At 47.9% G+C, this 21,975-nt stretch overlaps 3 protein-coding genes across 3 annotated transcripts; 1 reads left to right on the forward strand and 2 right to left on the reverse strand.

Moving 5' to 3' along the window:
* Nucleotides 1–48: 48 nt before the first annotated feature.
* On the reverse strand, nucleotides 49–1,012 carry LOC129665639 (leucine-rich repeat-containing protein 37B-like; the record flags this gene model as incomplete). Its single annotated transcript, XM_055592435.1, has 1 exon — nucleotides 49–1,012. A coding segment is annotated over exon 1 (964 nt), but the record flags the coding sequence as incomplete, so codon positions are not given.
* A 3,532-nt stretch (nucleotides 1,013–4,544) lies between these two features.
* Nucleotides 4,545–9,177, reverse strand: Lyzl6 (lysozyme like 6). The gene is made up of 4 exons (XM_055592436.1): nucleotides 9,036–9,177; nucleotides 7,410–7,568; nucleotides 6,308–6,386; nucleotides 4,545–4,614 (listed from the first exon to the last, which is right to left on the reverse strand). Exons 1-4 carry the CDS (start codon nucleotides 9,175–9,177, stop codon nucleotides 4,545–4,547), a joined length of 450 nt encoding a protein of 149 aa, XP_055448411.1.
* An 11,673-nt stretch (nucleotides 9,178–20,850) lies between these two features.
* Nucleotides 20,851–21,519, forward strand: Rprml (reprimo like). Its single transcript, XM_055592553.1, has one exon. It carries the CDS (start codon nucleotides 21,100–21,102, stop codon nucleotides 21,451–21,453), a length of 354 nt encoding a protein of 117 aa, XP_055448528.1. The 5' UTR covers nucleotides 20,851–21,099; the 3' UTR covers nucleotides 21,454–21,519.
* The last annotated feature ends 456 nt before the right edge of the window (nucleotides 21,520–21,975 follow it).

A 21,975-nucleotide genomic window follows, 5' to 3' on the forward strand; every position in this document is an offset into this window, starting at 1 on the left:
TTTCTTCAGGGAGTGTTGTAGGCAGAGCCGGAACTTCTGGCTGGCTACCAGATTTGTCAAGATCTTCAGGAAGCTCTGAAGTCTCGTCTGGGGCCTCTTGTTGGGTTGATGAAGGTTCCAACAGCTCAGGACTTTCTGTAAACTGGGCTAGGGTCTCTTGCTGGCTCAGAGAAGCTTGTTCCTCCTTATCTGCCTCTGAAGTCACTGTCTCAAGATCTAAAGGATTCACTGTAACATTTGGCAAGTTTAAGTGCTGAGCTTCATTTCTATCTGGAGGTGGACTGTTTATTTCAGGTTGCATTGATACCTCCTCAGAAGAAAGTTGTCGGTGAGCTGAGTCTTCTTTTTGAATTAAAGGTTCACCTCCCTCAGGGGGCTGTGAGAAATAATCTAAAGCTTCCTTCTGGGGATTCTCTGGATTTCCATTTTGTGTCTTCAGATGGTTAGGTTCAGCCTGCTCTAGGAGCTCTGAAGCTTCATCTGCATTCTCCTGAGATTGCAGTGGAAGGCTGTAAGAATAAGCTTCATTCATATTTAGATCTTCATAGTAATCATCCACGACTTGTTTCTGAAATTGAGGTTTTCCAACAACCACTTTTGCAAGTTTCCTATGCTGAGCTTGATCTTTCTTCAACTCTTTGGGTGAAACAATGGACTTTGTTGCTTTTGAACTCTGGCTGTCTAGTGATGGAACAAGTATTTCATAAAACTGATGATCTGTAGCCTCACCTATATTGGCAGTACTTTTGAACTGTGAAGGCAGAATGGTAGATTGAACTTGATCCCCATTTAGCATTAAACTATTCTCTGGCTGCTTCCCAGGTGGTGTCAGTTTGTTGGTCAGATCCTGATGCTGTACAGTGAGCTCCTCAGGCTCTGGGTTCGGCTCCGGAGAAGTACTGGGGTCCTGGAACAGAAGTAAACTGTCAGTCAATTCCTCAAGTGGGGCCAATATCTCTGTGGGAGCAGAGGACCCCAGGTAATCAGCACCCCCTGTGTCCGTCTTGGGCATTCGAGTATGTGCGGATTTAGGTGGATGATCAGAGGGATGCCAAGACCAAAGTTTGGTTGGCACCCAGGGCTCTGAAGTCAACTGGACTGGGTTTCCAGTGAACTTTGGAATGGGAGCAGCTGAGGCCAGAAGCCACAAAAGCTGCCACGTGAAGAGAAGCCTCCGTGCACCAAAGTGCAGTGGAGACATGACATGCAGTAGGAACTGATCCGTAGCACTTTCCCACACTTCTGGGAAAAGAAATGAAAGTCCCCTAAGCTCAGGGAACTTAGCCAGGCCTACCCCGCCCCGCCCTTTATTTATGACAGCTGACCTTTGTTACAACACCATTACTAGGCAGGGCTCCAGTTGGGTCCTGCTTATTCTCTTGCCTGCAATTTTTTCCCCTGGGCCATTTGGACTATCTCTTTCAACTTTGCTGTAGAAAACTCCAAAAGTCAAATTTAAAAGTATTTGTATCCTGTTTCTTGCTACTGTAGCATCTCCTTAATGTCCAGAGTAGACTGATCAAAGAAATAAGCATCAAATAGTATCTGTTGTTAATAAAAATGTTTAATTATAATAAAGTCATACATTTTTATTATTGTTGGGTTGTAGATGGGGTATATGCATCAACATGCATGCAGAAGTCAAAGGACAGCTTATGGAGTTGGTTCTCTCCTTCTACCTGTAAGAGGCTTCCAGGATTGAGCATTTTAGTTTCTTTAGATGCACAGTTTTTAGTAGGTTTATCCTATGTTATATGTCTATATGAGTGAGTATATACCGTGTGTGTCTTTCTGCTTCTGGGACAGCTCACTCAGGTGATCCTTTCTAGGTCCCACCATTTACCTGCAAATTTCATGATTTCCTTATTTTTCATTGCTGAGTAATACTCCATTGTGTAGATGTACCACAATTTCTGCATCCATTCTTCAGTTGAGGGGCATCTGGGCTGTTTCCAGCTTCTGGCTATTACACATGAAGCTGCTACAAACATGGTTGAGCAAATGTCCTTATTGTGTACTTGAGCCTCTTTTGGATATATGCCTAGGAGTGGTATGGCTGGATCTTGAGGAAGCGCTATTCCTAGTTGTCTGAGAAAGCACCAGATTGATTTCTAGAGTGGTTGTACAGGTTTACATTCCCACCAGTAGTGGAGGAGCTGAGGAGCTATTGAACAGGCAGGATCCCTCTTCGCTCGGAGTCACACCTTCCCTTGGGACGCCACTGGAAGGTCTTGACTTCTCTGCCCCCAATGGGAGACGCCCAGACGCCCGCGCTCCAGATAGGATCTCCTCTGGAGAATTTCAGGTTTCTACACCTAGTGCCAGCTGGCACTAGGGCCTCTAAGTTTACACGCTTCTGTAACCAAACCTCACCTCAATGACAGATCGAAAACAAAGCCTTCTTTAAATATTGCCAGTGATTGGGTAAATAAAGTTCCCCCCCAGGTAGACAGAGGTTCCCATGTACAAGCCTCATCGATCCAAACCTTTCAATGTATACCTACAGGATTTTCTCCATACTCAACTTTATCTTTTGCCTATATATGTGTTTCAGTGTCCTGCCAGACACAGATGTTTCCTATAGCCACAGCAGCACCAAAGCAGCTACAGGTGTTCAACTCCGACCTCACGGACTTCCAACAAGCTGGACCTGCACCTTCCCTCCCAGCCATGGATGTTCTTGCAGACCCTGGAAAGCATCAAAGCAGCCTATTCTTCCTGGACTTGGCCAACATTTCAGCCTTTTGACCTCCCTACAGCGGCCCCAGTGTCAGCAGGAAGTAGCCAGAAGAGAATCTACACCCGTTATTCACTTGTTGTTAACAAAAGGCTGAAGTGGTGTGCTTCGGGACCAGGCAGGACAAGCGGCTCCAGGTTCTCCCAGCGTTCCCCAGTCCCTACCTGCTGCCTTGCATGGTTAGCAACTCTCTCTGTTGACAACCCTCTACCCTAAATTTTCCAGGGCAAAGGCTTCCCTTACTCTTGACCTTGCAATCTGACCATTTTGTTGCTATAATTCTTCTCTCTCTCAACCTCTTGCATGACAACCAAGAGCTGCTTCCAATGAGCCTAAATTTATATACTTTAACTTACCTTATAAAAAGCAGCCCAAGTCCCCATTTTTAATTATAGAAAAAGGGAGGAATGTTAGTGTTTTGGAATACAACCTGCTTCTGGGTTGCCCAGCATCCTATGATGATGTCATGTGACCAGGTGACCAGCCTGGTGACCATGCCTGGAAGGCGTGGTTACCGTGCCCCTTAAAAGGGCTGATACCCACATGTGGTCTCTCTCTTACTCTCTTACTCTCTTTACACTCTTCTCTTTCTTCTCTTTCTCTCGCTCTCTTGGGGTGCTCCCTTCCCCCATCCCCCCTTTCCATCTCTCTTTCCCCACCATGCCCTGCTACCCACTTCCTCCTTACCCTTCTAATAAATCTCTCGCAGAGAATATATCAGTTGTCCCCCTGCATCTTCTTCTTTTTAATTAACAACACCCTTGTTTATATAGAATGGGCAGTTACACCTTTATAGCCAAACTTTATTTAAACTCCCTCTTACCTTTAGCATTTAAGCATACCCTAAGCATCTTGTGCCTGGGCTTTACATTGATAAGTATACCCTAGGCATCTTGTACCTGGATTTTACATTGTTTGTGGCTATTTTTTGGCTTGTCCCTTATTTATACAGGATGGGCAGTTATACCTTGGCCTGCTCTTTGATCACCTCCCCCTGGGGGGGAGCAGCCTTACCAGGCCACAGAAGATGACAATGCAGCCACTCCTGACGTGATCTGATAGACTAAGATCAGAAGGAAGGAGATGAAGACCTCCCCTATCAGTGGACTTGGGGAGGGGCATGCGTGAAGAAGGGGAGGATGGGTGGGATTGGGAGGGGAGGAGGGAGGGACTTATGGGGGGATGCAAAGTGAATAAAGTGTAATTAATAATAAAAAAAATAAAGAAAGAAATAAAAACAAATATAATTACTTATGAAATATTCTATGATATGAAAATTAAGCTACATAAAATATACTACAAATATTGAAAATTGTATTGCAGTCATCATCATATCTAAAGATAATGGAAGTTCACTTTCTGTCTATCTCTCTTAGATGAATTATTATCTGTGTAATTGAGTAGCTAGAAACCTTCCTTAGTTATCTGGCTGATGTAGTACCATATATTATAAATCCACATGGACTTATAGTTTGTTAGGATTAAAATTATTAGTATATTTTAAAAAAATAACTAAATACACACATTCTTTGTCTGGGGTGGGCTTCGATAAATTAAAAAAATATATGATTGTATTTATTTGACATCTTCTTGGTTTGCAAATGATAGTTAGGAACAAAGGGACTGGGCCTGGATGAACACAAGCAGGTAACCTAGGTAAAACGCTTGCCCCTGGGACTCTGGTGAGTTTTACTTGTGAGTGGGAAGAGAAGAAAATGATGTGAGGTGAAGGCAAGAAGATGAAGTGGTGAGAATCCAAGTAGTGCAGGGGTCCCAGAGTGACTCTCCGGCAGGTCTGCATTCTGGTTCAACTCAGACGGCACCCTGTCAGCCAGTAGGAGAGCGGCCGTCCCGAACAGTGCAACTTCCATTCTGCCCTGTGGCGTTAAAAAGATAAGAGTTTTGTTCTCTGTTTAATTACCGCGTCTTCATATATGTAACCACATTCTGGGGAGTCCTTTCTGAAGAGTCTCCTTCATTCCTAGCAGGCCTGTCCCTTCTGATTCTTCTTTAAGTTTCCCTCGTGCCCTCTTCCCTCATTTAGTTAGCATCCACATTTTCAAATCTTCATTTCCCTTTGAAGGTGGGTGGCACTGTTCTATAGGATTTAGAGTTAATTAAAACAAAACCTTAGTTGCAATCTGAACCTCCCCTCCAGAAAGGATCAGCCCTAATAATCATTAATATCTTTTCCTGGCTCTTGTTTTGAACATGTAACACTCATAACTCTTTGAAGTTCTTACAAATTCTTGTAGCTGGGGCCCATTTATGTTAGTTTCATGTCCAGTTTGAAGCACAGAAAAGATCAAGGGGTCCCCTATACATCAGCTTTGAAGAGCTGAAAACTTTGGAGTAACTGTCCTGGCTAAGGGGCTCCTTTTAATAGGAAGCATTATTTGTTGTGAGAGGGGCCCTGTAGGAGACACATTTGTATTAAGTCCTCTCGGGCTTTTAACTACTTGGAACAAGAAGGAAAACGCTGTTTCACACCGAACCAATTAGAGTCTCTCTCTGGAACTTTGACTAGGACTTGTTCCAACTGGTCCCCTTAGGACTTTAAATTATAGATTGGGAGGCTGTGGTCTCTTTTATGAGTTGGGGAGCAGAGGATGCTAATCTGCAGAGAACAGTGACTTGAATGTGCAGGGGAAGCAGAACTGGCCAAGGGAAGCCTCTACCTATTTTCCAGCCTCTCTCCTGGGGCTCAGCTACATCCCTTGAGTGAGCTCAGTAAGAGACCTTCTTCTAAATAAATTTCTGGGCTGATTTCTGGGGATGATTCCCAAGCATAAGGACCAGAGTTGGAATTCCCCCAAGCCAACATAAATGCTAGGAAGGCTTGCTTGCCTGCCTGTAATTCCAGTGTCCAGAAGGCTGAGAGGAGGGATTTCTGAAGCAAACTGGTTAACCAGACTGGCCATATATGTGAGCTCTAGGTACAATTCAGAGATGCTGCCTTGATAAATAGGGTGAAGAGAGATTGAGGAAGACTCCTGCCATCAACATCAGGCCTCCACTCACATGTATATGCATAAAACACACATACATTAGTTAAAGATAACTAAAAGCATCCAAATACACGAATAAATCGGTATCCCTCTGCTAGTTCAAGTTGCTTTCTCTTAGTACAGTCAGAAGTTATGAATACATCAGAGAAACCAGGTGTTATGACAAAGAGTGCTAAGACTGTCCAATTTTCAGCAGTTTTCTCCCCTTTTTTAATTTTTTGAGATTTTTTATTTTTATCTTGTGTGTAAGAATGTTTGCTGGGTGTATGTCTGTGCACCACCATATGCATGTAGTGTCGGTGAAGGACAGAAGAGGGTGGTGATTCCCCTAGGACTGGAGTTGCTGATGGTTGTCATCTGTCCTGTGGGAGCTGGGAATGGAGCCAGGGTCCTCTGAGAAGGCAGCCAGGGCTATTAGCCACTGAGCCATCTCTCCAGCCCCATGTTTTTCTAATCTTCTGTAAGGGATTGCCCACAGCTCCCTGCCCATCTGCCCCATACTTTGTCATATCCTCCTTTTTGAGGCTCTGACCACTCATTTAATCCCATCAGTCCTACTCACCAGTTTCTCATCCCTCCTGACATAGACACAATCTTTTTTGCACATTGGATGGATGGAAGGAGGTGGGGATCCAGTAGTTCTGAAAAGAAGGAAGAGGTTACCTGTGATGGATATAAAAGCCAATCCCAAAGACCAGACAGATCCTGTCTCTGGCTGAAAGGGACTTGTCAACCTAGGGTGAGCATTTCCAGATTAGGCAAGCCCTCCATCCTAGGGACCCATTTAGATAGTCCTACAGTGGCTGCCAGAGATGGGCATGGTGCCAGGAGGAGATCTAACTCTGTCCACTGTTCTTCCTCTAGCCAGAGTAGGTAATGGCTCACCCAAAGTTTGAAGGACTTCTTGAATGAAAGGATGCCAAAACAGACAACACAGAGACCAAGAAAAGGTCCCATTTATAAGGGGGTCTATAGGTGAGACACCTGGGGACATTGGGGTAGGAAAGAGTCACCGACCTTGTCAAGCCTCCTGGATTAGCTTTGAGGCAAGAAATGTGTTCCTGGCCTTCTTTCAACCATTAGCCTGGGTACTAGTGAATGGATATACCTGAGCCTTTAGGCCATAAATCACATTCATTTCTAGACTACCTGCCTCCCTTGCCCTCTTCTCTTCTCCCTTCTCCTCCCTCCCTTCCTCAGACAGCATCTCATTGTTATGACCCCAGGCTAGCCTTGAATTTCTGGGCTCTGACAATCCTCCTGCCCCAGCCTCAGAAGTAGATGATATTAATGGCCACATACCTGGCTCAGTTCTCTGAGCCTGAGTTTGCTCATCTGAGAAGCAGGCTCATACACAGTTTCTACTGCATGGGAGGGCGGATAAAATGACCTATGCATATGATCTGTTCGACACAGAGCAAGTTGCTCCTCAGTATGGCTGCAGTGACACTCCTGCCCATTAAGAGTCTTTCTGGATTCTCCTAGAGGGACCTCCAGACCTCCTGCAAGGATGGGACATTAAGACTGTGGGGCTGCTCCTCTGCTCAATCTTGCTAAAGCCATCCCTGGAAGGACATGCCCAGGCTGTGCCTAGGAAAGATCCTATAAGTAGAGCCTAGTCTCCTCTCTCACCTCACCCCTCCCCCTTGGGCTCCCAGCCAGACCTTGACAGTCCAAGTGGCAGAAGTTCTCTGAATGACTGTGGTAGTCTTTGCACCAGTAATGGCTGTTGATCTGGAAGATGCCGTAGTCGAAGCTGCCATCCACATTCTCATTCACCTTTGATATGTTGAAGTTGCTTTCCACAAAAGCCAAGCACAGCCCTTAGAAAAGAGGAGGAGGAAAGACTTTAGGAAGGAACCAAACTCAGTGGAAAGGGAGTCTACAGAAAAAAAGGGGGGGGAGGGGAAGCCAAGAAATCAGGAGAGAGAACAAGGCCCAAGAGGCTAGTTGGGTTTAAAGAACTAGAAAGATCCAAAGGCTTCATCCATTCTGTTGAGTTCATTTCCCCACCCATTAGTACAGCCATCCCCCTATCTTTCTATCCACTTATGTTTTATACACTTGCTGAGTACCTACTCTTTACCAGGAACTATGCACAGCCCAATAGGCTGGCGTTGACTTCAAGGGGCCTAGTACAGATAGAACAAATGCATCGACTTAACACACACACACACACACACACACACACACACACACACACACACGCATAGAGGGAGAAGGGGGGATAAGTGGAGAAAGTATCACAAGGCAGATATACACAAATTTTAGGTGGAGAGGAGAGCTCCCCTTCCATGCAGGGCAGCGGATGAAGCCTCTGCATTGGCTGTTCCTTCACCTGGAATGCCTTTCTTCTAGACATAATTTCATCCAGCACTGCACAGCATCAGTTCCTCAGAGTCTTTCTCTGACTCCATTGTCAACAGTGTTACCTGAATGTGTATGTGTGTGTGCGTGAGAGGGGGAGAGAGAGAGAGAGAGAATGGGAGACAGAGAAAGAACACAGAGAGCAGAGAGAAACACACACAGAACTAGAATACATTTTTAAGTTAGAAGACAACTTTTGGCAGTCAATTCTCTTCTGCAGGACCTTTTCTTTGCAGCTGTGTGGTATACTCCAGGCTAGCTGACCTGTGAGTTTCCTCCACTGCTTATTTCTTTATAAGGGTGCTGGGATTTACAGATACATAAAAAAGATTTATTTTTAATTGTGTGTATGTGTATGTGTATATCTGTGTGTATGTGCATATGACTGCAGGGGACCCATGAAGGCCAGAAGTGTCAGGTCCCCTGGAGATTGGTTTGCAGGTGGTTATGAGATGCTTGACATAGGACTCAAGCTGCTGCCAGGACTCAAACTTGGGTCTTCTGGAAGAGTAGAAGTGCTCTTAAGTGCTGAGCCTTATGGACACCTAATCTTTGACAAAGATGCCAAACCATACAATGGGGAAAAAAAAAACAAAAAAACAAAAAAACAAACAAACAAAAAAAAAAACCCCAGCATCTTCAAGAAATGGTGCTGGTCTAACTGGATGTCTACATGTAGAAAATGCAAATAGATCTATATTTATCACCCTGCACAAAACTAAAATCTGAGTGGATCAAAGACCTCAACATAAAACCAGACACACTAAATCTGTTGGAAGAAAAAGTGGGGAAAAGCCTTGAACTCACTGGCACAGGAGACAACCTTCTGAACTGAACTTGACTTTGAAAGACAAATGCAAAGAGAGGAAGGTAGGTAAGAGAACTATAGGAGGGATGGAGAAGAGCTGAGAAGTGACACTCACAGTCAGGCAGGGTATAGCCCTCATACCCATCCAAGTCCTCCTCATACAGCAACTTGGCTAAGGTGCAGCGGTTGATAATGTCTTCACCATTCACCACCAGGAGGCAGCTCGCCACGCAGATAAGCAGCACCCTCATCATCATCAGAGAAGACTAGGTACCGGCGAGTCTCTGAGAGCTTGGTAAACCTGAAGAGAGAAACCAAATTTCCCCACTTAATGCTCAATGCCTGGTGAGTTTTATTGCTCCCCACCCCATCTCCCGTTATATCCCAAGCCTATTCTGGAACTCAAAATGTAGCCAGGTTGGCCTTCAGCTTTCAGTAATCCTCCTGTCTCTGCTACCAAAGCCTTAGCATCACAGGCAAGAGCCACTGCACTCAGCTTAATCTATATTCACATTATATTTTTGGTCACGGAAAATATAAACACAAAAGGAGAGAGAGTAATCTCATAACTCCCCATATACCCACTGTCCAGATTCAAAGTCAAGGCCACTCTGACTTCAGCTGCTATTGGTATTTAGGCGCAGGCAACATTTGGGTACCAGGATGAGGAGTGAAGTTGGCTAAGGAGGTTAGAGCAGATTATGTTTCACCAGCATTTGTGGTATGTATTTGAGCATGTGCCTTCAGAAGTAGGATTGGGACATTGGATGCCAATCTTCCCCAACCCATACTCCCAGATCCATGACCTTTATCACTGCCAACTGTGCTGTGTGCTATTCCTGGTGTGCTGCTTGTAGGTTCTACTGTTTTGCTTCTGTACAAGGTGCATATGAGAAAGCAAGTAAATAGTAAATATGATCTTGTTATATAAATAACCTGTGCTTTAATGGTGTGTGTGTGTGTGTGTGTGTGTGTGTGTGTGTGTGTGTGTGTGTGAAGATCAAGGACTGAATTCCCACCTACTGCCAGCTATCAAAGACTGGGCTGCTGTGTGACTTTAAACAACATACTTAACTCTCTGGACCCCATGTGTGAAATAAAGACTTATTCATTAATACCTACAATCAGAATGATGTAATGAATAAGATGAATAATAAACACCCAAGACATGGTTTCACATTCCTTACAAAGTGGAACCAGGACTCCTATGAATATGGCAGATTTCTGAACTACTGTAGGAACATGGTGTGGGCATAATGACTGGTTTGAATATAAACTACCAAGGGCACCGAGTCTGAAGTGGCTTATAAGCATGCTCTTGGTCATCTCACATTGCTTAGCAAATGTCAAACCCCAGACGGTGTTTTTAATCTTGCAATTAAAGTTCACACTGTCATTGAGGGACAAAGAGCACTCTGCACCTCTGGATGTGAAACCTCGAGATACATAACCTCTGATGAGGTGTCCTGGCCAAGGTTGGGAAGTCTGGGTCCAATCATGAAAAAATGAACCTAGACAGAAGGGGACATCTATAAAATAACTGGGTTCTGTCCTTCAAATGTTCATTCTGTGAGAGCACACTTGACCTGGTCCTGTCATAGGATATGCATCTTTCCCTTTAAACCAGGTGATTGATGTTGAGGGCAAAGGCCAGGATCCCTGCCTCCTTCACTTAAAAAAAATCATGGCGTCTCTGGTGGCCTTGCCTTGGCTCCTGGTCTCTTGATCTGTATTTGCCACACAGCGTGCATTTGGGACATTCTTTGGCTGATCTCACTACCCCACTCTAGTGTTGCAAATAGAACAAACAGAGCCCTTTTGAATTACGATTTCAGGTAAATAGCAAATAGCTGTTTAATTCACAGATGTTTCTTGCAGCCCTCCCAATACTGATTCAGAATGTCCCTCAGAGGTAAACTTCTCAGAATCTTCAAATGCAGGAAGGTCTGGCTTGGCCCATTAAGCCCCTCAGGGATTCCCCTTGGGGTGACAGTGGTCCCAGTATGTGGCCTATCTAGCTTCCAAGCCTACCTCTCTGGTCCTCGCTCCCAGTCAGCCCAGAGCCTCTGGGAGGATCTACAGGACAAGGTGGTTTGTGGCAGGAGCCTCCTCTTCCTCACCAAGCACTCTCCGGCCCCCTCTGCCTAATGGTTCTCCTTCCTCTCGAGAAGGCACGCGTTCTTGGCCACCCCAGCCTTCTGGAACCCTGGTTCTGTGACGTCATCACTCTCCTGGAAATGTGCTGGTTTGAACTGTGCAAACTGTCCAAGCTTTAGGTAGGAATGGCAGATGGGCCTGGAAGGCCAGGTGTCCTGTGTAAGACAGCCTGACAGGCAGTACCCTGGCAGCTCCCTTCCTTCCTGGGAACAGGACCACCTTAGCTCCTGAGGAGGAGCTGCCAGTCCTGGCCCCGGCTCTGGGCTGCAGGGGTGTGAGCCCATGTTTATATTCTGAATTGGAACTCTGCAGAGTTGTGGAGCTTTTCACAGGACCCAGAGCCTACATTTTGAATTTCTGTGGTCATAGCCCCTATGAGGCTATGTAGAAAGTCTGTGGAATCTGGGAATGGGCCAGGGTCCATTCCCAGAAGCAACACCCTTTCCTTCCTGCTGTCTTGGACTCAGTGTGTGTCCCTTCTTACATAAACACATTTGAGTTGCATTTCTGTTGTGTGCTCACAAAGAAAACCTACCTACTTATTACAGCATGACAGTACTTCAGAAGGGTGCTGAAAAATGTTTAGAAATTGCTATCTTTACACAAAATACATTGTGTGGAAAGGGAATTATGGGTCAGGCATGATTGAGAAGCAGTGTAATTTAGAAGTCCAGAAGCAATGTTCAGCATCTTGAAGCTGACACTTGCTGTCCTAGCCAGCAGTCACTAGAGGACAGAAACAGCCCGTGTCCAAGAAGAGGGGTTTCAGAATTTGTTTCCAGCAATGCCTTCCCTTAGATGCCCTAGACTCTCCGAGTTGGTCATCACCATTCTCTTTATACTTGGTGCAGCTTGGATTTCAGCTTTGGTCTCTTTGGTTTTGAGTCTGTCTATTTTGCCCATCAACACCAGGATGGTGCTCAGACCTTTTTAAAAGAGGGTCCTGACTCAAGCAAGGGACAGGCACAGTTTCTGTGTAAGGAGCTAGGGATGGCACCAGAGATTTGTAATCCTCAGGGTGTCTGTAGAGAAATCCCCCATTCCCTTTGCCTGGAGCCCCACGATTAGGAAGCAGGGCGGGCCTGGCACACCAGCCACTGCAGCATCACAGTAACCTGCTTAAAAATAACCTGGTTAGCACAGGGCAAACAGTGTGACACTGGGGATTGATGACTCAATAAAGGCGAAGGAAAAGAGAGCAGAGTTAACGCAGACATGGGAAGTTATGGTGAAGTACTCATGGATGGGCAGAAGAGCCTCCCTGTGACAACAAATGTTGACCCCCTGAGGGAGCCTTGCCAGCAAGAGCTTAACACTGCAGGCAGAGACCTCATCTGTCTTCACAGCACTCCTAAGAATCAGAGAAGTTAAGCACCATGCCCTAAGTCTCAGAGCTAGTAGGAGGCAGCCTAGAGCTGAACCCAAGATGAACATGTGGGCTTAGCTCCTATTCAGGTACTCAGGAGCACTCACATAAACAAAATTGTCTTTTTTTTTTTTTTTTTAAGCAAGAACACCCCCAGGCTTGCCCCAAATTCATGGTCCTCTTTCTGCCTTAGCTTCTCAAGTGCAGATGGGCTTGTTGGTGAGCGCTGATGTCCAGCCCCGCAGTTTGATGTTTGCAGTAGCCACAACACATGCTGTTGGCTTTATTTTTTTTTTTCATTTTCTGTTAGTTGATAGTTGAATCTATATACCTAATGAGATGAAGGAATAAACTTTTGAAAAGTCTGCTTGTCTCCCCAAAGGCACTGTCCTAGTTTTGTTTCTGTTGCTGTGATTAGAATACCCTGACAACAAACAATTTAAAAGAGAAAGGATTTGTTTTAGCATGCTAGTCCACGTTACAATCCATGACTACTGGGATACCATCCTGGAAAGAGCTTGGGGCAGGTGGTCACATTACATCCCCAGTGACGAATAGAGAGGAATGAATATGCATGTTGCTTTCTTGCCTTCTTGTGCTCATCTTGGCTTCTCCACTCTTAAGCAATTCAGGATACCTTGCCTAGGGAATGGCACCGCCAGCACTGGGCAGGTTCTTCCCATATCAGTTATCTTGGTTAAGATAACCCCAAACAAGGCATGCCCACAGAGCAATCTAGAGTAGACAGTTTCTCGTGGAGACTCTCTTCCCAGAGGATTCTAGGTTATGTTAGCGATTAAAGCTGTGTCTCACAAGCATGGCACATCTTTTCTTAGCGACAAGGGCAGCAGCTGGTGCTCAGTATCTAGTCCTGCTACTTCAGGCAGTGCTGCTCTTAACTGCAGAGCCATATTTCTAACCCAGTTCTCTTTTTTAAAAAATCACATGAAGCAGGAAGTAGCAACCATTTTTTTAAATTATTTATTTATTTTTGAGACAGGGTTTCTCTATATAGCTCTGGCTGTCTTAGAACTCTCTTTGTAGACCAGGTTGGTCTCAAATTTACATAGGTCCGCCTGCCTCAGCCTCCTGAGTGCTGGGATTAAAGCTGTGCACCACCACTCTGAGTAAAACTTTACAGAAGCAGGTGGCAGCTATATTTGGCCCATCAGCTAGTCGCTGATCCCTCTTATAAACAATCATGTATAATGTGTCTCCTTTGAAACTAACCCTTCTTAGGATAGTAGTTTTATACTATTTCAAATGAAACTTTATAAAACTTCATCTAGCCAGAGGCTGGCGAGATGGCTCAGCGGTTAAGAGCACTGACTGCTCTTCCAGAAGATCCAAGTCCACTCACTTCTCAGCACCCACATAGCTGCTAACAACTGATTGTAACTCTTGTTCCAAAGGGTCCATCGCCCACTTCTGGCCTCCCTGGATACTGCATGCAAAGGACCTGGATTTTTTTTTTTTAAGTCTTAATAGCGGGTAAGACATACAGGGAGTTTACCAAGACAGCCAGTCCCAGAAACAAACATTTCTCAAATCAGCCCCTTGCTTTACCTTTTCAGTTGTCCATTGGCCAGAAGAAGTCGTACAGCCAGTTCTGTCATCAGTGTGAAGGTGTGAATCCCTGGTTCTTCTGTGGTTACCTAACAGTCCATCACAGGTTCCAGGCAGACAGATTCTTGCCCCAAGATGGTTTGGATGTAAGAGGTACTAGGGTTGGCCCAGGCACTATCATGGGTCCTTTGTTTCTGGAAGAGAGAGAATGTATCATTGGCAGCTCCACTGTAACGGGTTGCAAGTGGAAAAGAGAAATTTCTCAAGACAGTGGGGATGTTTCTGGCAGACAAAGCAAGAATTACGCATTTCCCCCAAGCTTCCTTACATTGAATGCAAGCTTATCCAGAACTAGGCCCTGTGCCTATGCCCAAAGTACTTGCTTGATACCTGGAGTTCAAAGGCACTTTGCCTGAACTATGAAATGTGAAGTCACTTCCAGCCTTCACAGGTACTGCTGCAGATGATGAGAGACCACAGGCTTAGTCCTCTCTGTGCCGGCATCTGATGGGCATCCTGTTACCTGGAAAACTCAGTGCTGAGCCCTTAGATTGGCTTGTGAAACCCGGAAATGGTTTATCATGCTTAAGCCAGAGCTGGCATCACTAAGCTGTTAGGGACAACAGAAGCCTCCCATCTCTGTGTTCTACTAGACAGTAGCCTCTCTTCTGCGAGTTTAGCATGAATTGTCTTCCCCTAGCTATCATTCTTAACCAGCCTGTCCTTATCAAGTTCCTCTGTTCTTTCTCTCTGGCTGCACACCATGATTTCTTTTATTGTTTTGAGACAGGGTTCCGTATATCCCAAGCTGGTCTCAAATTTCACAGGTAGCAGAGAGAGGATGGCCTTGAACTTTTGGTCCACCTGGCTCTGTTTCCCCTGGTTAGAATTACAGGCATGCGACACCATGCTTGGTTTAGACCATGCTGGGGCTCCAGCCCAGGGCTTGTGTCAATGCTCTACCAACTGAGCTGCATCCCCAGCCCTTCCCTTTGTTTTTGTAGCCCAGGCTATACTGGAACATATGTGGGACGTCACTGGCCTGATGGAACTCACCTCACCCCTCCCCGTGCTGGTACTACAGCCATGAGCCACCATGCCCAGGCCAGGGGCCCTGCTTCTTTAAGAGTCCACCATCTCCTAGTACCACTACCACCCTAGGAACACAGTCATCCACACGTGAACCCACGGGAGACATGCCAACCGTTTTCAAACTTGAGTAACCATAAAGCAGCCTTGATTTTCCCTCCAGCTGTCTGCACTGGCAACTATCCCCCAAGGGTCTGAGCTAACAGGGAACCACAGGCTCCTCAAGCCCTGTCATTAAGGGCTGGCATCTTGCTCCATTCCCTGTTGTACTGGCTGGTGGGAAGCTGTTGCACAAATGGGCAACCCAGAAGGAGCGCTCGCTCTCTCTCTCTCTCTCTCTCTCTCTCTCTCTCCTTCCCTCCCTCCCTCCAGGCTTGTTCTTTCTGCTCGGGAAGCCAGATGCTTTGCCGTTTAATTACATGCTGCAGTTGGAAGTACAGAATGTCAGCGCCGGAGAGGAAGGGCCTCGTTATAGATAATAGCTACCAGCATTTATTGAGCACTTGCTCTCTGCCAGGTGCTGCGCCGGGCCTGCTTCCAGGCGTGGCCTTATTTAACTTTTGCAGCAGCATCTATGTTCTACATAAAGAAACTGAGGCTTAAGAGAAGCTACAGAGTTTCCCAGTTTTCCAGGTGGTACCACACAACACAAAATACCAGTTGATATTAGGGGGGGGGAAAGGTTCCGTTGTTAGAGGCCAATCCTGGATCCCCCATGGGGAACAAAGCGCGTAGCACATGCTTAAGACCTTGAGAAGTCCTGCAGAAAAAAAAAAAAAAAAAAAAAAAAAACCTATTGGGGTCAGTGTCTCAGACTCCACAAAACTGCTCTGGAGAGGGCAGTTTGGAGACTGCAGATAATGACCAACCTCCTCACCTACAGATGGGGTCATGAGGCTCAGGTGCTTTGGGGATAGAGCAGACAAAGACCTTGGGCTATGTGCTTCTCCATACACAGAGCGCAGGAAAACAGGCAGCGGCTTGCCTGACCCACTAATCTGGTTTTGTAGAGAATTTTTTAGTGAAGATTTTCTTTGTGTACACTGTGTGCATGTGTGTGTGTGTGTGTGTGTGTGTGTGTGTGTGTGTGTGTGTGTGCTCTCGTGCGTGTGGGGGTTGGAGGAGGAACTCGAAATTGTTTTCTCAGGTCCTGCTTCCCCCCCCCCCCCCCCATGAGATAGGGAACCTAATTATGGGAACCTACCAAGTAGGCAAGGTTATCTGGCCTCACCCTTAGGCGCAAGGGTTCTTGTGTCTCTGCCTCCCTCACTCTGGTATTACAAGTATGTGCCAGCATGTCCCACCTTTTTAAAAACATGGTTTGTAAGGCTCAAACTTGGGTCCTTGTGTTTGCAAGGCAAATGCTTTGAGCAGCCTCCCCAGTTTCCTTGATTAATGGATGAACCAGTCTAAACCTGAGAGGAGGGCTGACTGGTCCAAAATCACACAGCTAACTGGGAGCCCAGCAGAAACAAATTCTAGATCTCTAAAATTCTGATATTCCCTAAAACATGAGCCAACTGCTCACAGTGGTTTACCTGTTCTCCTGCACCCCGGAAGCTAAGGCAGGAGCATCTCCAGTTCCAGCAGCCAGGACTGTATCGCAAAACTCTGTCTCAGTTGATCAATCTGACAGGTGGCAGAAGGTGAGGCCTGGAGCTTGTACCTGCTCTCCATTGTTCAGCGCTTGTATTGACACTGCCCCTTTCCACAGCTGAAGGAGTCACCTCCACCCCCACCAGGGCTTTCTCCCACTGACCTTGGTAAAGCTGCATTAGCTTGTACAGTCTGAGGGCCTCCCTCTGCCCTCTACCCACTTGCCATAGCAGAACGGGGCTGGCATCATCATGTGAGCAAGGGTAAACAAAGCAACTAGTGTTTAATTCTGTACCCACTGCGGTAAAAATGCCATTGGCTTCTCTCCAGTCTGCCAACTGGAAACCATTGAGACCATTTGGACAGGAACTGGGCAGAAGGCAAATTTGCCTGCTTCAGGAAGAGCTTGCTGAGATAATGAATCATGTAAATAGGATCCAAGGAGGGCTGCTGGTCATGTAAATTCCACTCAAGGGCTCTCAGCCTCTCTGAAAGGCACTGTCCTTCTGTGGTCAGCTATTTACATTTTTAAAGGGGAGAGAAGGGATGGGTGGATATGTATATGAACTTGGGCTTACCGTTATTGGTTATTGCAATAGCATGCACAGCACACTCTGTTTACCCTATGTACAATATAGATGGTTTCTCCTATCAGCTCATGAGGACATTTTAGTTCTCCTGGTTCAGCTAACCAGCTGTACTAATAAGGGAGGTTTTATTAACCTCTTTGCCAGAGGGAGGAGCATTTCTTACCAACCCCTGATGGTTCACACATGCCAGAGGGCTAAAGGTTAACTCAAACAGCTGCAGGGACAGGACATTACAGCCTCTGGGTGGCCCATGGCAATTCATCTTGGGGACCAGATTGTCCACATGGCCCTTCCAGAACTGAGAGATACAGTCTGTGACTGAGGTAGAGGGTAAAAAAAAAAAATAGTCCCATGTGGGTGGCAGCTGGGCCCAGCGGCATCTTATTCCTTCTCTCTAGAGAAGTGTGTCGACCCAGTAACAAACAGCTCCTGGGTTTCTGAGGCCCCACCCTGCACCCTGGACTGCTCATCCTTCCTGTCAGTTAGAAGCACCCCACACACATCTCCCCACACACATCAAGAGCTGGAAAGGGTGTTGACACTGTTGTGAGTTAACCAGGTTTAAATACTGTCTGTACTGCACTACCTTCTGTGCCCTCGGGCAAGGTTTTTCTCCTGAGTCTCGATGGGACCAAGGAGTTCTTCCTCCAAGGTTTGCTGGGAGAGTGCAAACACAGCGAGAGATGCTACTTCATTTTGCAGCCTCAGTTTTTTCTTTCCTCTCCCTTTTACTGGTTGTTCACCTTCTAGCACATTCTCCCAGTGTGGCCGTGAGGAAAGTCAGGCATCCCCATGAAAAGGCCGGTGTGAGGGATTGCGGTTCTCTCCTGCCAACAGCCCACTGAGGAAGGGTGGTGGCTTGAATGAAAATGGTCCCCATAGGCTCATAGGGAGTGGCACTATTAGGAGGTGTGGCCTTGTTGGAATTAGGTGTGGCCTTGTTGGAGGAAGTGTGTCACTGGGGGTGAGCTTTGAGGTTGCAGATGCTCAAGCCAGTCCCAGTGGCTCATTCTCTGTCTTCCTGATGCCTGCTGATCCAGATGTGGAATTCTCAGCTCCTTCTTCAGCATCATGTGCGCCTTCATGCTACAATGCTTGACACGACGATAATAACTAACATGACGTAAACCTCCGGCTTCGTCTGATAATGGACTAAGGCAGGCCCAATTAAAAGTTTTTCTTCATATGAGTTGCCATGGCCATACTGTCTCTTCACAGCAATAGAAACCGTAAAGAAGACAGGGAGATATCTGGGAAGCCAGTTGTCCACCCTCAGCCTAACGTTCAGATGGCTGTGGCCTTAGCCAAGACCTGGAGTTCCATCTTGTGAGGGACTCTGTGCCAGGGCCACCTAGCCTAGCTGCTTCCAGATTCCTGTCCCTCGGGTGCTGTGAGGGCAACAGGTCGGCCCCATGTGAAGGGATCTCTGAGGCAGCTGTTGATAAGAAATGCCTTTACCTGCCAGTGCTCTCACAAAAATGAGGAGCAGGGACATGGCTCAGTCAGTAAAGTGCTTGCCATACAAGCCCAAGGACTTGAGCTTGGGTTCCCAGCATCTGTGTGAAGAAGCAGTGCACACCTGTAATTCTAGCGTGAGGAGGTGAAGACAGGAGGGTCCCTAGAGCTTGAAGGTCATAGTCTGGCTGAGAGACCGAGCTTCAGTAATAAATAGAAGGGACTGGAGCTAAAGCTCCGTGATAGAATCTTTGTCTCACATGCATGACACACAAGCTCTGTCCTTAGTCCTAAGGGGTTTAGGGGGAGATGGAGATGTGTCTGAGGAAGACACCCACCATTGACCTGCACACACATGCATACACACACACACCCTCAGAGAGAAAGAGGAGAGAAAGAGAGGTTGTTTTTAAAAGTTAAGAGTTCATATACATCAAACTGTTCCCAATCTTGCCAGGACTTGTGGTCATGAGCAATGGCCTGGATTCAGATCATACAGAATCCCCATTCCCGAACTGGAGGAACCTGAGATCCCAGGCCTCCACAGACAATGGCCAGATTGTATGTGAAAACAGAGCTCTGATTCGACCCGGCAGTCAGAAAGCCAAATAAAGCCCCCCTGTAGCAAACAGGCCTGAGTTTGATGGACAGCTGGCAGCTTCCCTAATTGTATCCTTAATCCTAAAGGACACAACTGGGAAAGCAGTATATTCCCCCCCCCAAACTGAGTCCACTATGCCCCTCTTCTGCTGAGCCCACTTAAAACTCTTCTGTGCCAACCTCCCCTGCCTTGGGCTTTTCTGCCTCTACTGTAAAGCTTCCTGCTCTGCATGCCTTCAGTCAGCAAGCCAGCAAGGCTGGCTCTTGCCCCAGCAAGATCTGGGTGAATAGCCTAGGCTTGTCCTCAGCAGTTGATCTTTGTTCACTTCCAGAAGCCTAAGCTCTCTCTTTTCCGGCCCACCAGGTCAAAGGCAAACACTTTTCTTCCCTTTCCATACCAAGTTATCCAGAGAAATCTACCCAGGGATGATGGAAGGGGTTAGGGGGACAGGCGACTGAAAGCTTACAGAACAGGGCAGTTGCCTCGTGTCTGCTGAGCATGCTCACTGGAACAGGTGGTGCCCTGAAAGCTCCCCTACTCACTCCCGGCTCCTACTCCTTTGCATCTGACAGCTGGGCTTCAGCTGGGTGGAGTCAAGGACACGGGCTCCAAGTACCGTTCTGAGCAGAATGGGCAAAGGACATAAACGGGCATTTCTCTAAAGAAATGCTGCAGCCAAAGCATAGCACAGACTGTCTGGGCCAGGCACTTGCAGTACAAAACAGCACATACACCCCAGAAGGCAAGACACGTCGTACCGTTTGCAACACAGAACACAGAGACAACCGGCAGGAGTTTGCGCCTAGGTGATAACATTCTATCGACCCTCCGCAGACGGCAGGGTTTTCCGTTTTTGGATGGTTGGCTCCACTTTTGCTAATCCGTGCCTTCTAAATTGTCTACAGTGACTTTTTCCATAAAATAAACAAATACATATAATAGAAACTGCCCCCCCCCAAATGACTTAATTTTAATGAATATATTAAATAGGGGTAACGCATGCAGCCAGACACGGGATAGATAGGCAAACACGTCTAGCTGCAACAGCCTTCAGCCAGGAAAATGCTGAGAAGGACCAGGAAGGACAGTGTGGCGCGGCCTGGCCATCCAGAGCCAAACCGGGTGGAGTGGATAACGGCTGGGGCCAAAGCTACCTCCCCCGACCCCTCAACCGCCGCGGTCTTAGAGTGAAGAAGGGCTCCAGACTGTCCCCGGAGGAGCCACAGTTTCGGGAACGGGCACTCCGGGGCAGCTTTCCACCCAGGACAGACAGGAACTGCCCAGATTGAGTCAAGGTTACTTGGCCGGGGAGGGTGGGGGTTGGGGAGGGGGAGGCTGCCTGGACGTTCTGACCCTTTCCAGGCGTCTTGGCGCAGGCTGAGCACTTGGGAAGGATCCGTGTCCCGGCAGCTTGGGCACCGCGAGTGGGCTGGGGCGGGGCGGGGTGGGGTGGGGCGGAGCTCCGCGGTTGCCAGGGGCGGGGCGGCGCGGCAGGCGTGGAGCTCCGTGGGCGACGGCCACGCACGGTTGGCTCTCTCCAGCTCGCGCGCCGCCTGTTGCTCTGTGCTCCGGGCCGGCCGGCCGTTTCCCGCCGGGGAGGTGGGCGGACCGCGAGAGCCAGCGCGTGGGACGCCTCCCGCCCTTCCTCTCCTCCCGGCGCAAGGCGATCCAGGGGTCCCTGGGCGTCCCCGACAGCGCGGACGCCCCCAGCTCCCGGCGCGTCCCGGCTGCGCGCTCAGACCCCGGGCGCCGCGCCGCGATGAACGTGAGCTTCCTGAACCACAGCGGCCTGGAAGAGTTGGGTGGTGACGCCCGAGCGGCCCTGGGAAACCGCAGCCACGGGCTGGGCACGTGGCTAGACTGCTGCCCCGGGGGCGCACCGCTGACGGCCAGCGACGGGGTCCCCGCGGGACTGGCGCCGGACGAACGCAGCCTGTGGGTGTCGCGCGTGGCGCAGATCGCCGTGCTCTGCGTGCTGTCGCTCACCGTGGTCTTTGGCGTCTTCTTCCTGGGCTGCAACCTGCTCATCAAGTCCGAGAGCATGATCAACTTTCTGATGCAGGAGCGCAGGCCCTCCAAGGACGTGGGCGTCGCCATCCTGGGACTGTACTGAGCGCCGGCCGCCCTCGCCAGGGTCGCGGCGCCCCACCGCAAGGAAGGGGACCGCAGAGACCCCTCTGGCCCACGCCTGGGTCAGCGACGGGCCTCGGACCCCCCCCCCCCCCGGGGACTTGGCGGCCGGCGGTGTGAGAAGGGACCCGTCATGTCAGACTGTCCTGTGCGCGCTCCAACCGGGGACACAGGGTTCTTCACGTTTTTTTTTTTTTTGTTTTTTTTTTTTTTTTTACAAAGAGAAGTTCGGAGCAGGGCGGGAGGCAGGAAGAGGGAGATGCAATGTGGGGCTTGGGTTTTTCTCGCGTGTGGATTTTCGGGCGTGTTGGTGGAGCCGGTTCCGAGGAGGGTGTACAGGGAAGAGGTGAAAAAAAAAAAATCACTGAGATTTTGCATCTGATTTCGAATTGCATCTGAAAAGAAATTTTGTAATAAAACCGTAGCCGTCGGCTTCCTGATACATTCTAACTGTGCCGGTGTGTGTGTGTGTGTGTGTGTGTGTGTGTGTGTGTGTGTGTGTGTG

This window comes from Psammomys obesus, unplaced genomic scaffold (genome assembly GCF_907164565.1).
Source record: "Psammomys obesus unplaced genomic scaffold, mPsaObe1.curated_primary_1811, whole genome shotgun sequence".
In the NCBI taxonomy this organism is placed as follows: Eukaryota; Metazoa; Chordata; class Mammalia; order Rodentia; family Muridae; genus Psammomys; species Psammomys obesus.

Coding starts and splice junctions, on each gene's coding strand:
- Lyzl6 (XM_055592436.1), bottom strand. CDS start 9,177: ATGATGATGAGGGTGCTGCTTATCTGCGTGGCGAGCTGCCTCCTGGTG. Junction 7,569..9,035: donor GGGCTATACCCTGCCTGACT/GTGAGTGTCACT, acceptor CTCTTTTCTAAG/GGCTGTGCTTGGCTTTTGTG. Junction 4,615..6,307: donor TCAGGAGGGATGAGAAACTG/GTGAGTAGGACT, acceptor TTAACGCCACAG/GGCAGAATGGAAGTTGCACT.
- Rprml (XM_055592553.1), top strand. CDS start 21,100: ATGAACGTGAGCTTCCTGAACCACAGCGGCCTGGAAGAGTTGGGTGGT.